The sequence below is a fragment of the Dromaius novaehollandiae genome, chromosome 7 (assembly GCF_036370855.1).
Source record: "Dromaius novaehollandiae isolate bDroNov1 chromosome 7, bDroNov1.hap1, whole genome shotgun sequence".
NCBI lineage: Eukaryota > Metazoa > Chordata > Aves > Casuariiformes > Dromaiidae > Dromaius > Dromaius novaehollandiae.
The window spans coordinates 3,324,678-3,338,353 of record NC_088104.1 but is presented as its reverse complement, the minus strand read 5'-3'; the positions used below and the strand labels follow the sequence as shown (position 1 = coordinate 3,338,353).

Genomic DNA, 13,676 nt, shown 5'->3' with positions numbered 1-13,676 from the left:
GTCTGCATGTATTTTTGTTTCAGCCTTTAATCTGGACAACGAACAGCCAGATTATGATATGGACTCTGAGGATGAAACCTTACTGAACAGACTAAATCGGAAGATGGAAATCAAGCCGTTGCAGTTTGAAATAATGGTTGACAGGCTTGAAAAAGCCAGTTCTAGTCAGGTATTATACTAGGTTAAGAAGTAGATGTTTTCTTTCATTTCTGAGTTTCTGGTGTTTTCTTTTGTTTCCTTTTTTTTGGTGTGTTTCGGGGTGCGTGTGTCTTGTTTGTTTTTAACATCCTACTAATTGGATAAGCATGTATATTTGAGTTTGCAGATATACAGAAATCGCATTGTTGTATCTAATTGTCAACATTACAAAAATGGGTGTAATGTCTGGTGGGGGGGAGGGGGACACAGGGGTGGGGGTGTTGTTTTTAAATTCTAATTCCTAACTGTAATCCTTTAGTAAAAGATGATTTAAAAATGTTGTTCTACCAGTGTTGCTATGAAAGAACCTTACTGTGATTGGTAAGTGCACAGTTTGGGCTATAAACACACTTTGTGTGTGTGTGAATCTAGATTTTTGTCGCACTTGGTACTAGTGGACACTGGCTGAAGTTGAAGTGCGAAGCTTAGAGGCTTGGAAGCGTAGACAGCAAGGCTAAGCCTTTGTTGAGATTGGGCTTTATACTGGAAAGATTTTCAGTCATTCCCACGTGTCAGCAGCCTCAGAGTTTGATACATTGGACTTTCCACAGGTACAAAGAAGGGAAGATTTACCCCAGTCTCTGTAGTTCAGGCTGAGGCTAGCTTTCTTGCTTTAAGAGCAGGCCTGTGCTGCATATTTATTCCCTGATTTCATCAGAGTACTGGTATTTTAATAGTAAGCTGCTGAGGTGCTCCAGGAGACCTTTGTTTGGAGAAGAGTCTTAAAGCTACAAAAATAACTCTTTGGAAAAAGTGCTGTTAACTCATACAGAATGTCTCTTTAAAGGTCATTCATCAAACCTGAATCTTTCAGCATGGCCAGTTGGTTTGCTTGACTTGGGAAGAATTTAAAAGGATCTGCGGAGGGTTGGAAAGTAAAGGGGTGAGAATAGGTGGTTCTGGTGTCTCTTAGCCTTGTAGTTCAAAGTATTGTCATGCCATCCAGGCTTTTTGTTCTGTCAACCTGTGCCTTAACTTGATGTCTCGAGGACTATGTAAAATGGTGTTGAATGATTGCTCAAAAATTATGCCTGAAAGATAGGGTTCTGAAAGGTAAATTTGGAATGGATGTAATTATTTTTCAGAAAGGGAGTCAAAAATCTTTTGCAGGATCTGTAGCTCTACCTTGATTACTTATCTTGATTTAGTTTGAAGCTATGTGTTAAGAGGCCAAAATGTTATGGTCTGCACATCTTGGAGAGACTTTACAAGGGTCCCATTAAAAATCTCTTATTATGCTAAAGAGGATGGATTTTGAAGGAGGAAAAAAATGCAGAAAAGTTGGCAACTATATCTAAGTTATAAAGGCAACTGCTGGCTTAAATACTTTGATTTAGATCAATACTTTTCTCCCTTTGCTTTCTTGTGCTGGAAAAGGATTAAGTTTATCTGGAAAGTTTAGAAGAAATACAGACATGGGATAACCTTATTTTTCTCCCCCCACCTCCACACATACATCTCAGTTGCACCTTTTGAATTTTCTCTTTTAGCTTGTAACACTTCAAGAAGCTAAACTGCTGCTAAATGAAGATGATTACCTTATTAAGGCTGTATATGACTACTGGGTAAGAAAGCGTAAGAATTGCAGAGGGCCATCTCTCATCCCCCAAATCAAACAAGAAAAGAGGGATGGCTCGACTAACAACGACCCTTACGTTGCCTTTCGGAGGAGAACTGAGAAGATGCAGACAAGAAAGGTAACTTACCAAGGTTACTTGTTGGTTTCAGTCTTGTCATTTTAAACAAAGTGCCTAAAGCATTCTGTTTCTTAATAGTTGCAGTATTGGATGACCCAGCTAAACTTCAGACTTGTTAAATGTTATAGTGAGTTTATAATCCATTGATTTCTTTTTTTCTATAGTCAATTTGTAATCTGTCTGTTTGTCTATAAAGTTGAAAGTCCAATGCCAATTTATAGATATTGGCACGCAAACAGGTAAGTAACTGAGAGGCTTTTTAGGTGATAAGCTGCCCCTTCTGTGGAAGAGGGGGAGGGAATTTTCTTCCATGTGCTGTGAAGTAAATCATTCAGTTTTGTATTTGTAGCATGAATTAATTTGAACTGGGAAGTCTGTAATTACTCACTATTTTACATTGACTTTGTACAGATATGCACTCAACCTTATTGTGTGCAGAATCCAGGTGGAAAAAAGTGTTTTAGGAACCAAATCCTGAATATGTTGTTCTGACAACTTCCACTGGACTGGTGTGGAATCTGAGCAGAGGAAGTGTGGAGAAGATGACTGAAGAGTTCTTTTTTACCTTAATTAAAAAAAAAATCCATTTTCTCTTGTTTTTATGATTTCGTCTTCCAAATAAGTTACACTTGTGAGAAGTTTACTCCAAGTGTACTCATACGATTCTTTCAGGAGCATTATGTAATTTTTTTTTGCTAAATTGGTGCTATGTATGCCTCACAGGTTATGCCTTTGACTTAAAACTTAATTAATCTTTCAATAGAATCGAAAGAATGATGAAGCTTCTTATGAGAAGATGTTGAAATTAAGAAGAGAGTTTAGCAGAGCCATAACAATTTTGGAGATGATCAAGAGAAGAGAGAAAACAAAACGCGAGCTATTGCATTTAACATTAGAAGTTGTAGAGAAAAGGTAATATGGCAAATTAAATCTGTATAAAGTCATTTATGACATAAAGGTTTTCATTTTCATGTAATAGATTTGGCAGCACCTCCTGTAATTTATTTTTCTGTGGATGCTGGTCTTCTGTGCACGTGCATGGTTGAAGGCATCACTGTAAACTTTAGAAAGCTAAAATAGAAGGAGTTTGTGTAGCCTGATTGGCAAATGTTTTAAAAATACAAAACAGGCAATGGAAATGCAGGCTTTTCTTGTTTTCGTTTTCTGAAGGTATCATCTGGGTGATTATGGAGGTGAAATCCTCAATGAAGTGAAACTCAATAGACCTGAAAAAGAGATGAGCACAACTCCATCCACTCTTCATAATGGAAATCATCACAAAGTTCAAGAATGTAAAGTTAAGGTAAGCTTTCTGCTGGTGCAAGTCTTTTGTTGTGTGGCTTTCTGACTCACCGGTGTTACATGTTTCGTCATTCTTCTGTGTGTACGCTGCTGCAGATGTTTGCATTGGATAACTGAAAAGGGAGACTGCTTCAAGAGCTTGTAGTTTAACGTTTGACTTCTTTCCCACCTAAGTTTTAAAATGATTGGCTGACATCACCATTTGTTTCTTTAAACAACAACAGTGTAGTCCTCGTTTTCCTTCTCTCAGTTCTGTCCCTTTTGTGTGAGGTGGCATAAACATGAACACTTTACAGTTTCACAGTGCTCCTGATGTCCATGTAAAGTATAGTGAACTATTTTCCCTTCTCCCTTCACTGGGACAATAGACCTCTGATTTTCCTCGGTAGCATTGTTCACGAGTACTGGCTGGACTTCAGCGCAAAGATAGAAGTCCTGCGAATAAAGGATTTTACTGAAATTTGGCTCGAATGCTAAGGGATTCTAGAAAACCATTCTGAACTGTTTAAGTGATCCTCTACTTAATAGTATTTCCAGGCAGAAGAATACAACTGTTATATCTTGTCAACAGCTGAAAGAGCTGTAGGCAACTAATACTTTTAAAAACACTGGAATTTGTAACAGTAACTACTTGTTACCCAGACTGTACACCTTACCCAGACTGTACACCTTACCCAGACTGTACACCTTACCCAGACTGTACACCTTACCCAGACTGTACACCTGGTAACACTGAGCAGGAGTTTTTGTACCTACCCCTGCTTGGCCTTCAGTGTTAGGAAAGTAGCAAACACAATAGGGGGGAAGAAAAAGCTGGACAAGTTTGTGAACCTTTTATTTCTGCAAAGGGATAGAAGGCTCTGAGAGAACGAGCACAGAAGGGTAAAACTTGAATTGCAGCATGCCGCACGCTAGTTATTTTGTCATTCTAAAACTAGCAAAGTTGTGGAATGCTGTACTTCAAGAAATTCCATGCTATTTGACAGTCTTCTCTACATTTTCTTTTCTTGTGTACAGAAGCCCAGTGTATCCAATTTTATAACTGACCTTGTTAGTAGTGTCTGGAGAGCTAATAGTCTAAAAACAATTCATAGCTAGAAACTCTGAACCTTCATGTTTAGATACGGTGTGCAATAGTTTGCCTATTCAACATTTGTAACATTGCGAATAAATATTTAACTTTTTTGTTGAGCACTCTCTTGCTGTCATCAGTAGGAGAATCTCCACCAAAGGACTACTCATTGCATAAATATCTGAAGATCCTTGTTTAAATGTATCAAAAAAAGAAAACTTGTAAACACACAGACAAGGATTTTGAATCTATTCCACCTTATCCAGGTTTTTGTACAACTTTGACTGGTATTCTTTTCTTCATGACTCATGGAGAAACACATTGTGCTCAAAATTAAGAGAAGTACATCAAAGGGTACGTCTCTGTACTTCTGTCACTGCTTGAGTCAGATACTGAATCAGATCAGTAAGCTTTTGTATGCTTACTCAGATCCTTCTGGGAGGGCAGTCTGGATAACCTGTGCAGAACACAGTTAAAATACTTTTTTCGAAAGTTAACCATGATTCTGACTATCTGTTGGTTCTGGTGGCCTGCAGTTCAAATAAAATTAAGTGAAAAAGATCAGTATAGCTGCAACCAGTTTATAGAAGGTCCGCTGCACTGAAAAGTGCATCTAACTTAGTTTTGGGGGTTGAAATTACCATTTCACAATCGGGTGGGCTTGCTTAGTTTTTTTTGCAGTTAATAGAAGCAATTAACTTTGCAGTTAATGCCCATAACCTTAGCATACTTGTATTACTGTTTTTCTGCTTCTTCTTACCACATTTCCTTTAACTGTCACTTAAGCCCTAAGTATCTTCTGTTCTTTTTAGAAGCTCTCATTGCTTTAAAACATGCCTCTGTGATACAGTAGAGAGTCATGTTATATAAGGAAGTTTTTTTTTCATCCCAAGCCATTTTAATGTCATTATTGTAGTTGAGGTCACCAAACAGGGGGGCGGGGGTTGAAGGCTAAGACGTGATGTTCCATCGCTGACGTGACAGCGAGAAAAATAGACTCCAGGGGAGCAATGCAACTTGCTTTCCAGGTGCAGCAAAGCAAAGAGCTGTACTTTAAAAAGCAAGCAACTCTCCCCCCCCCCCCAAAAAAAATTTGAATGTCCCTTGTTGAACTCTAAGAAAATTACTTAGCATGGAAAGACAACTGCTGCAGTGTCATCTTGCATTTTAAATATGTAAGAATGTAGCAGATGAGTTGGGGAGCGTGTCATGTTTCAGGGTGGTGAGGCTTTTTAATTTGTTTTCATAGTCTGCAATAATTGGAGAGCCTGTTCTTGTTTCATCGTATGTAATGCCCATCCTGAGCACACCAGAAATGGGGTGGTTTTTAGGAAAAAGACTAGGCAGAGGTATGCTGTATCTAGTGTCAGTAGGCAAAAACAAATAACTTGTGTTTATTCAGTGGTTTCTTAGACTTTTTTGAATTATTTGAATCATTCGTGACATGGTATCAGCCGTAAGTTCATTAGTTTTCATTTGCATCCTTGTGACTGGGTGGCTGTTACTGTAGTATAATCACACAAATTAGAATCAAGGTGTGTTTTTGAGAAGTGGCTTGGAATACTAGTTCCTGTTATAAAATGCTGGGGAGTAAGAGCGGAGGTTTGAAGACCTCTCGAAGTTTTTAATTTAACACCTGCGACACCTAGTGCTCACTAAATTAAATACAAGCCCGTCACCTCGATTCTCTGGCGGGGACTCTGTTACGCCTCACCTTGCATGTCTGCTGTTAGGAAGCTGAGCTCCCTTACTTGAGTTAGTTTTGGTCAGACGGTTATTGACAAGTGGTAATTCGGGGAAATTTAAGAATATTTCTCGAAACTGCAGGGTTTTACGTGTAATTGAAAATTGCGCAATTGAAAGTAATCTTCAGGTTGTAAGTAGATTTGAAAGCTTTGAAATTTGACAGCATCCATGTTCAAGTCAACACTTTAATATCAACTCAGTTGCTTATTCTAGAGGATTAATATTAGCAAAATCTACAAGGAAAGAACAAAAACTAGTACCATTAAAGCCTTTTAGTGTTTCTGACATCGTTTATATTTTTAAACATAAATTGGATTGTTTCTTCCGAACAGATTTCATCAGTTGAGAAAATTGCAAGTCCTTGGCTTACAAAACTGAGAATTGAGGAAATAACTGGAATAGGATGTCTCATTATAGTATATACTGCATTTACTACAAAGGATGGAACTTATTTTATATATTCATGTAGTTGAAAGCGTAGTTTTTTGTTTATTAATAGAGCAGCTGTAAAGGCAGTCACGGGTAAAGTTCTGGGTTTTTAAAATGCTTTGAATGAACTGCTGCTTTCATTATCTGTCTGAGGTGGTTTACAGATGCTGCATGTTAAAAGGCTTTGAAAGACAAGCAGTCATTTCTTTGTAAGGCATGAAAAGAGGAAAGGACTAAATTAATCACATATTCTTTGTCCAAATATTTTCTTGTTTTTCACAAACAGCACCCTCATCATTCATCTCTAAAGGAGGAGGTGTCAGATGTTGTACGTCAAAAGAAGAAGTATCTAAAGAAACCTAAATTAGAGTGTGTGGTAACTCCTCAACAGCCTTCTACTGACCCCTTGCCTGTTGTCAATAAGAGTGATATTAAACAGTATGACTTCCACAGTTCAGATGAAGAGGAGTTCCCACAGGTAACGTTTTGTTACAAAACTCTGACTTACAGAAGATGGAAAATTAAAGTACCTGTAACTCAGTCCAGCTTGAAATCTTCTCGTTTGGACTTTTGGTAGTAGATGGAGAGTAACTATGTTAGATATTTTTATATACAAGACATTTGCATAAACTATTCAAGTTTGTTTCCTTTATTTTGTAAGCTACATTTCAGAGGAGCTTTCATTTTAAGGATTTTTTTTTTCTACTGTATGTTAAAGAATACTGACCCCAAGTTAGGATGTTATCAAACATAATAGAAAATCTTTCTTCCTAGCTATTTTGTACTTCTAAAATATGTAAATGCCTTCGGGCACTCTTTTTTTTTTTAAAGAGGCGTCTGCAGATGGTCTTTACAACAGTTATGCTCTAGTTGCTTAGACAAAAGCATGGGAGTTAAATGACCTGTCTTTTGCTGATTGCATTAACATATATTGCTTTTTTGTCTTTTATGATCTCTTTTAAATATGAGTGAAAAAAACTGTCAGCTTATCTGATTTTATGTTTTGTTTTAAAAAGCTAAGTACAGTCAAAAAGAAGTAATGGCTTTCTAGCTGCACCTCATTAGTAGTGCCTTTAAAGTCCCTTAAAACACTTCTTTCAAATATAAATGTAGCAGTTGGAAAAATGAATTTGCTTTCTGGTCTAGGTACCCTCACCAGTATCAGAAGCAGAAGAAGAAAATGATCCTGATGGACCTTGTGCTTTCAGGAGAAGAGCAGGATGCCAGTATTATGCTGTAAGACTATCTGTTGTTGGATTTACTGTGTGCGTGGTTGTGGTGTTTTGTTTTGTGTGGTTTTTTTTGTTTGTTTGTTTTTAAATTGGCCTGATGCTAATGTAATGGGCTGGCTAGCTGGGTAGACAAGGGGAGAGCAGTGGATGCTGTCTACCTTGACTCCAGGAGGGCTTTTGACACTGTCTCCCACTACATCCTCGCAGGCAAGCTCAGGAAGTGCGGGACAGACAGGCAGACAGTGAGGTGGATTGAGAACTGGCTGAATGGCAGAGCTCGCAGGGTTGTGCTCAGGGGTGCCAAGTCTAGTTGGAGGCCTGTAGATAGCGGTGTCCCCCAGGGATCAGTACTGGGTCCAGTCTTGTTCAACCTCTTCCTCGGTGACCCGGAGGAAGGGACAGAGTGCCTCCTCAGCAAGCTTGCTGATGATCCTGAACTGGGAGGAGTGGCTGATACCCCCGGGGGCTGTGCTGTCCTTCAGAGGGACCTGGACAGGCGGGAGAGGTGGGCAGAGGGGAACCTCATGGAGTTCAGCAAAGGCAAGTGCAGGGTCCTGCACCCCGGGAGGAGTAACCCCAGGCACCAGGGCAGGCTGGGGGCTGACCTGCTGGAAAGCAGCTCTGCGGAGAGGGACCTGGCAGTCCTGGCGGAGAAGCAGCTGACCCTGAGCCAGCAAGGTGCCCTTGTGGCCAGGAAGGCCAATGGTATCTTGGGTTGCATTAGGGAGAGCATTGCCAGCAGGCCAAGGGAGGTGATCCTGCCCCTCTACTCAGCTCTAGAGAGGCCGCATCTGGAGTACCGTGTCCAGTGCTGGGCTCCCCAGTACAAGACAGACATGGAGCTACTGGAGTGAGTGCAGCAAGGGGCTACTAAGATGCTTAAGGGACTGGAGCATCTCTCATATGAAGAGAGGCTGAGAGAGCTGGGCCTGTTCAGCCTGGAGAAGAGAAGGCTCAGGGAGGATCTTCTCAATGTATGTAAGTATCTGCAGGGAGGGTGTGAAAGAGGATGAGGCCAGACTCTTCTCTGTGGTGCCCAGTGATAGGACGAGAGGGAACAGGCACAAACTGAAGCACAGGCAGTTCCGTCTGAACACGAAGAAAAACTTCTTTATGGCAAGGGTGACTGAGCAGTGGGACAGGTTGCCCAGAGAGGTGGAGGAGTCTCCATCCTTGGAGGTACTCAAAAGCTGTCTGGACGCAATCCTTGGAAACATGCTCTAGGCGACCCTGCTTGAGCAAGGAGTTGGACTAGATGATCTCCAGAGGTCCCTTCCAACCTCAACCGTTCTGTGATTCTGTAATAGTTCCTCCTATTCCCGCTTCCAGCACCAAAGTATTGATCACTTGGTGAATCCAAAGAAAACCATTTTGAGTTTTTACAAGAGCTTTTCTCTCTATACTGTCCATTTGTGATTACCTAAAAATAGCATAATGCGCTGGCAGCAGTCCAGTTCAGCTACTGTTAAGAAGAGAGCATACCCCACCCGCCCCAAGTTTACTGGCAAATCCTTTTTCCTCAGCTTGTAGAGCTTGTTCGCTACTAGTTGTCTCAGTTGCCAGACCTGTTGAGAGAACCTACTGGGGCCTTGAGTAGAATCTGCTATCGAAGCAGAGGGGTTTAAGGCATTAAGATTTTTTTCATGTCAAATTTATTTTGAAATCGGTGCAAGCTGTTAAGTATATTGAAAAACATTTGGTTGAGACTGCAGCAGTCAGCAGAGCACTGAGCCTAATTATGTCCTGTCATTATCTCAGAACCATATTGAAGCTCTTCACCAAGCACGTGCTTAGAGACAGGGAGCTGTTGGCTAAAGAGATCTAGCAAAGATGAGCACAGTGCTGTAATGGGCATGTTTTTTCTTTGTTTGCCTCATTGGAGGACTGCTGAAGTTAGGTGACAAAATCCGTTGGTAATCGTATAGTCATTTAGGCTGCTTGTAATTCAGTAGAGAAGTCAGTTACTAGGTAGGTTGTTTCAGAAGTCAAAACATTCTGTAGAGTACCCAGATTATAGCGTGTGTTTCTGCTCAACTACTAGATGTCTTCAAAAATATGTCGTTACTTTATTCTTCTGCTTTTTGGAGATTTCCCAGTGGGTTATTTAAGATACTAGCTTGTATGCTCACCGTGCAGTTTTTGCATGGCCTCCTAGCTTGCTTATTCCTTCAGCTCGTGAAGTGGGATTTTTTTTGTTGTTGTTGCCTGTTGATTGCTCATCTGGTCATCTGTTCTGCTTAGCTCCTGAGGTTTAGCTGAAGCTTCTGGCTTGACTGCTTTGACTTTATGCACATGGGGCTCTTTTCTCTTAGTCTGTAAGAGTTCAGTCTTACTGAGCCAGAAGAAGTTGAGATAACTTGATTCTAAACAAGTAACGGAGAAAAGAATTAAATATGAGATTCTAGTTATTTAACAGACTTGATGCTAAAAAGGTGAACAAAATAAAATCAGTTTTAAAAACTGTTTTCTAACACATGCAGCACTTAACACTTCCTGCGTTTCTTCACAGTGCACAATTCCATGATTAGTTAGGAATAAAAAATAGTTAACTGCCAACAGTTTGGGAACTTGCCATTTTCTTGCAGAAATTTGTGGGGTCTGGAGTGAGTTTAGGGGTGTGATTGCTTTCCCCCAAGCCATTTGGGTTTTAATCATTTAACTCTTTATAAATTGATTTAATCTACAGTATTACTGTTGCTGTTCATGAAAATTGATTATTTTAATATTTAATACCAATTATAAAGTATTTCAGATTATACACAGCATCTTCACCTGTAAAGATTACGCAATGTTGAGTTTATAATAATGAGTATTTTCATGGACTAGTAATAAACTCCCTAAGGTAGCTGTGCACCAGAAAACCTATTCTCAAGGTCTTGTAATTGAATGCTGTATACCAGCACAAAGGCCATTAAAATCGGCTTCTGTTACCTTTGGCAATGTGTGACTTACGAGCAAAGCTAAACTGCGAATTCTGGAACTGCTTTTGATAGTGCTTACTCACTTGGGTTGTAAGCTCTCCACGCTGGGAACTGTCACTCTGCCTTAGTACAGCTGGTAATGCAGTGGGATCCCAAATGACTGGACAGCCTTCTTGTGATTTTCTTTGTGACAATTAAGTATTAAAAGTACTGTTCTACTTCACCTGCAATTTTACATTGTCGTGCTTAGCAGGAGAGTTGTGCATATATTCTCAGATTTCTACTGATTATTTTTCGTAAGCTTATTTTTATAGACGAAACCTCTTATGCTACCGACCCTCACTAAAGGGAATAGACGTGTTCCTGAAGGCTGGGCCCTCAGCTGGCTGTAAAACAGTTGGGACACGCAGCCTTTCGTTCAGGCAGTCCTTAGGCTACTAGTAGCCTGAAGCTCAGAGGCTGGAACAAGGAGAGAAAGCTCCATGGACCCTGTGTCTTATACCTTTTGTTACATGACCAAACTAGCCGTTACCAGCCAAGAGATACCAGGCCAGATGGACCTTTGTCTGTCTGAGTAGCACGGTTTTATGTGCTTATTAGTAGACTGAATTAATTCTGACTGGTGTTTCGGTTGTGCTGTTTCATGTTTGTTTTGTTTGTTTGCTTCGTGTATAATCAAGCGAAGAGGATATTCTGCTGCACAAACTCATACCTTATTTTTTTTCATAAAACTTCCAAGTTCTTTCATGATCTGAGTCAAGTGATACTTATTTGTGCATTTTCAGCATTTTTAATACTGTAGCCTATGCATATTAAATTGCTTAGTATGGATAGTCTAGTTTGGCCGAAGCATACACTCTAAATTTAATACAAAATTGCCTTTTTCTTTTTTCTCTGCAGCCTCGTTTGGACCAAACTAACTCTTCATATGAAAATTCAGAATTGGCAGAATTGGACAAGCTGAGGTTCAGGCATTGCCTTACAACCCTTACAATTCCAAGGAGATGTATAGGATTTGCAAGAAGACGAGTTGGCAGGGGTGGAAGGTAAAGTTGCATTATTTTTATTCTTTGTTCCTGTCAAAGTGTAGGAGTATTAGGAAGAGGTAGTCTAACAATTTTTTTTTTCCACTTTAATCAGGGTTTTAATGGACCGAATATCTACAGAGCATGATCCTGTCTTGAGACAGATTGACCCGGAAATGCTGAATAGTTTTTCAAGCTCTTCCCAGACTTTAGACTTTTCTTCTAATTTTTCACGGACCAATGCTTCCAATAAACGTTGTGAAAACAGACTGTCCCTTTCTGAAATACTAAGCAATATCAGATCGTGTCGACTGCAGTGTTTTCAGCCAAGGCTACTAAATCTACAGGACAGTGATAGTGAAGAATGTACCTCAAGGAAACCAGGGCAGACTGTGAATAATAAAAGAGTTTCTGCAGCATCTGTAGCTTTATTGAACACCAGCAAGAATGGCATATCAGGTAGGCAAGGATTTGAATTCATATGGAACTCTAAATGTTAAATTCCAATGCTCTCTTTGGGTCTGGTCTGATAACATCTTCAGTAGCGATGCGTGAAGATGCCCCAAAATACAAGCTAATTATTTTTGGTTTTCTTAGAAGATGCAGGATTTTTCCACAAACAGTCTGCTGCTCCCTACTTTAATTTCAGCTTCAATACTGAACCTTGATAAAGTGCCAGGTACTTTGTTGAATAGCAGAGAAGTTTTGCTTGCATTTAAGGATTGCTTATACACATAAGCATCGAGTCCTAAAGATATTTATTGGTCTGACCTCATTTGAGAGAAGAATGCTCTGTATAAATATAAAAGCAAAGTAAAGCAGGGTGGTTTTTTCTTTTGGTTTGGTGGGAAGGGATTGTTTGTGTGTTTTCTTTTGTGGGTTTTTTTTTTTGTTTTCTCAAAATATCTCAGTATTGAGCTAATAAATGTACTGAGCAGGCATGAAGAAATTGGAAAACAGTGTTTGCTGTTGATACCTGTCATGATCAGAATTTTGATGCACCTTCTGTGAAATTCCTGAACTGCTCTTTGAGATGCATGCGAATCTTGATCCATTTCTGGTACAGTAGTTTTTATGCCTGGGATGCTGCTCGGGGAGCTGTAGGATCAATACCACCCGACTAACGTGGATGTGTGGCATTTGGATTGGAGTTGACTTGCTTTCCCATTAGCTCAGAGCTCAGTTAGGGCTTGGTGGCTTCTCTGACTGCATTATACGTATCAGTCAGGGCATAAGGATTCCAAAGCAGTGCTCTGAATTCACTTTAAAGTCCTAGTTTTACTCATTTAAGTGTACTTTCCAGTTTTGTCTCCAATTATCTTAGGCACCTGGAGAGAAGTAAAATATATTGAACGTCTCTGGAGGCTTCGTCTGGCACTTTAACACTTTATTTCCCTGTCTTTTTCATTTATCTAGGTATCAAAAAACTAATCTTTCCTGTTGCAGAGTTTCTCTTAAGTGGATGTTATTATGTGTCGTCATCTGGTAGCACAGTTGATGAACCTCTGCCCCGAAACGTTGGGGCATATTCCCCATATAACATAGCATAACTAGCGTCGTGAGTCTGCTGTGGAACTTTGCCAGCGTTCAGGATCTTTAAAATGGTCACGTGGAGTAAACATCTGACTTCTGTGGGACGTTGAACGCTGCCTCTCATGCAGCTACCTCAGGTGTCCAGGCTGCAGGAACAGCTTTTCAGTTTGCGTTTGACAAACCCTCATGATATGCCTAACTTCAGGCGCTCAAAGCAGAAAATGCTTATCAGCCCCACGGTCCACACTGACCCATATTAAAGCAGTTATTTGCCCCAAGAAAACCATGTGTTTGGTGGCCGAGGGTTACAGTATATTCCATAATCCACGCTCCTCGCTCGTGGGCTGAGTCACCAGCAGCGCAGAGGGGAACTGGAAGTGGTCAAGGCAATGACTTACCAAGTCATCCCAGGGGAACAGGGAGGGGCGGGTAATAAAGCATAATCCGAATAGATGCTGCTATTCATCGGACTCCAATTTGATATGTATAAATTATATGATGGAATATTTGTGGGCTGTATT

General features: G+C 40.1%; 1 protein-coding gene across 1 annotated transcript in view; it reads left to right on the top strand.

Moving 5' to 3' along the window:
- EPC2 (enhancer of polycomb homolog 2) overlaps positions 1–13,676 on the top strand; it is a 53,228-nt gene that overhangs the window by 27,306 nt on the left and 12,246 nt on the right. Inside the window, exons 3-10 of the mRNA XM_026097600.2 lie at positions 24–169; positions 1,689–1,895; positions 2,659–2,807; positions 3,066–3,198; positions 6,731–6,922; positions 7,591–7,680; positions 11,498–11,643; positions 11,738–12,081. Of these exons, the coding sequence (XP_025953385.2) occupies positions 24–169; positions 1,689–1,895; positions 2,659–2,807; positions 3,066–3,198; positions 6,731–6,922; positions 7,591–7,680; positions 11,498–11,643; positions 11,738–12,081 (1,407 nt within the window). The remainder of the gene's footprint in view (positions 1–23; positions 170–1,688; positions 1,896–2,658; positions 2,808–3,065; positions 3,199–6,730; positions 6,923–7,590; positions 7,681–11,497; positions 11,644–11,737; positions 12,082–13,676) is intronic.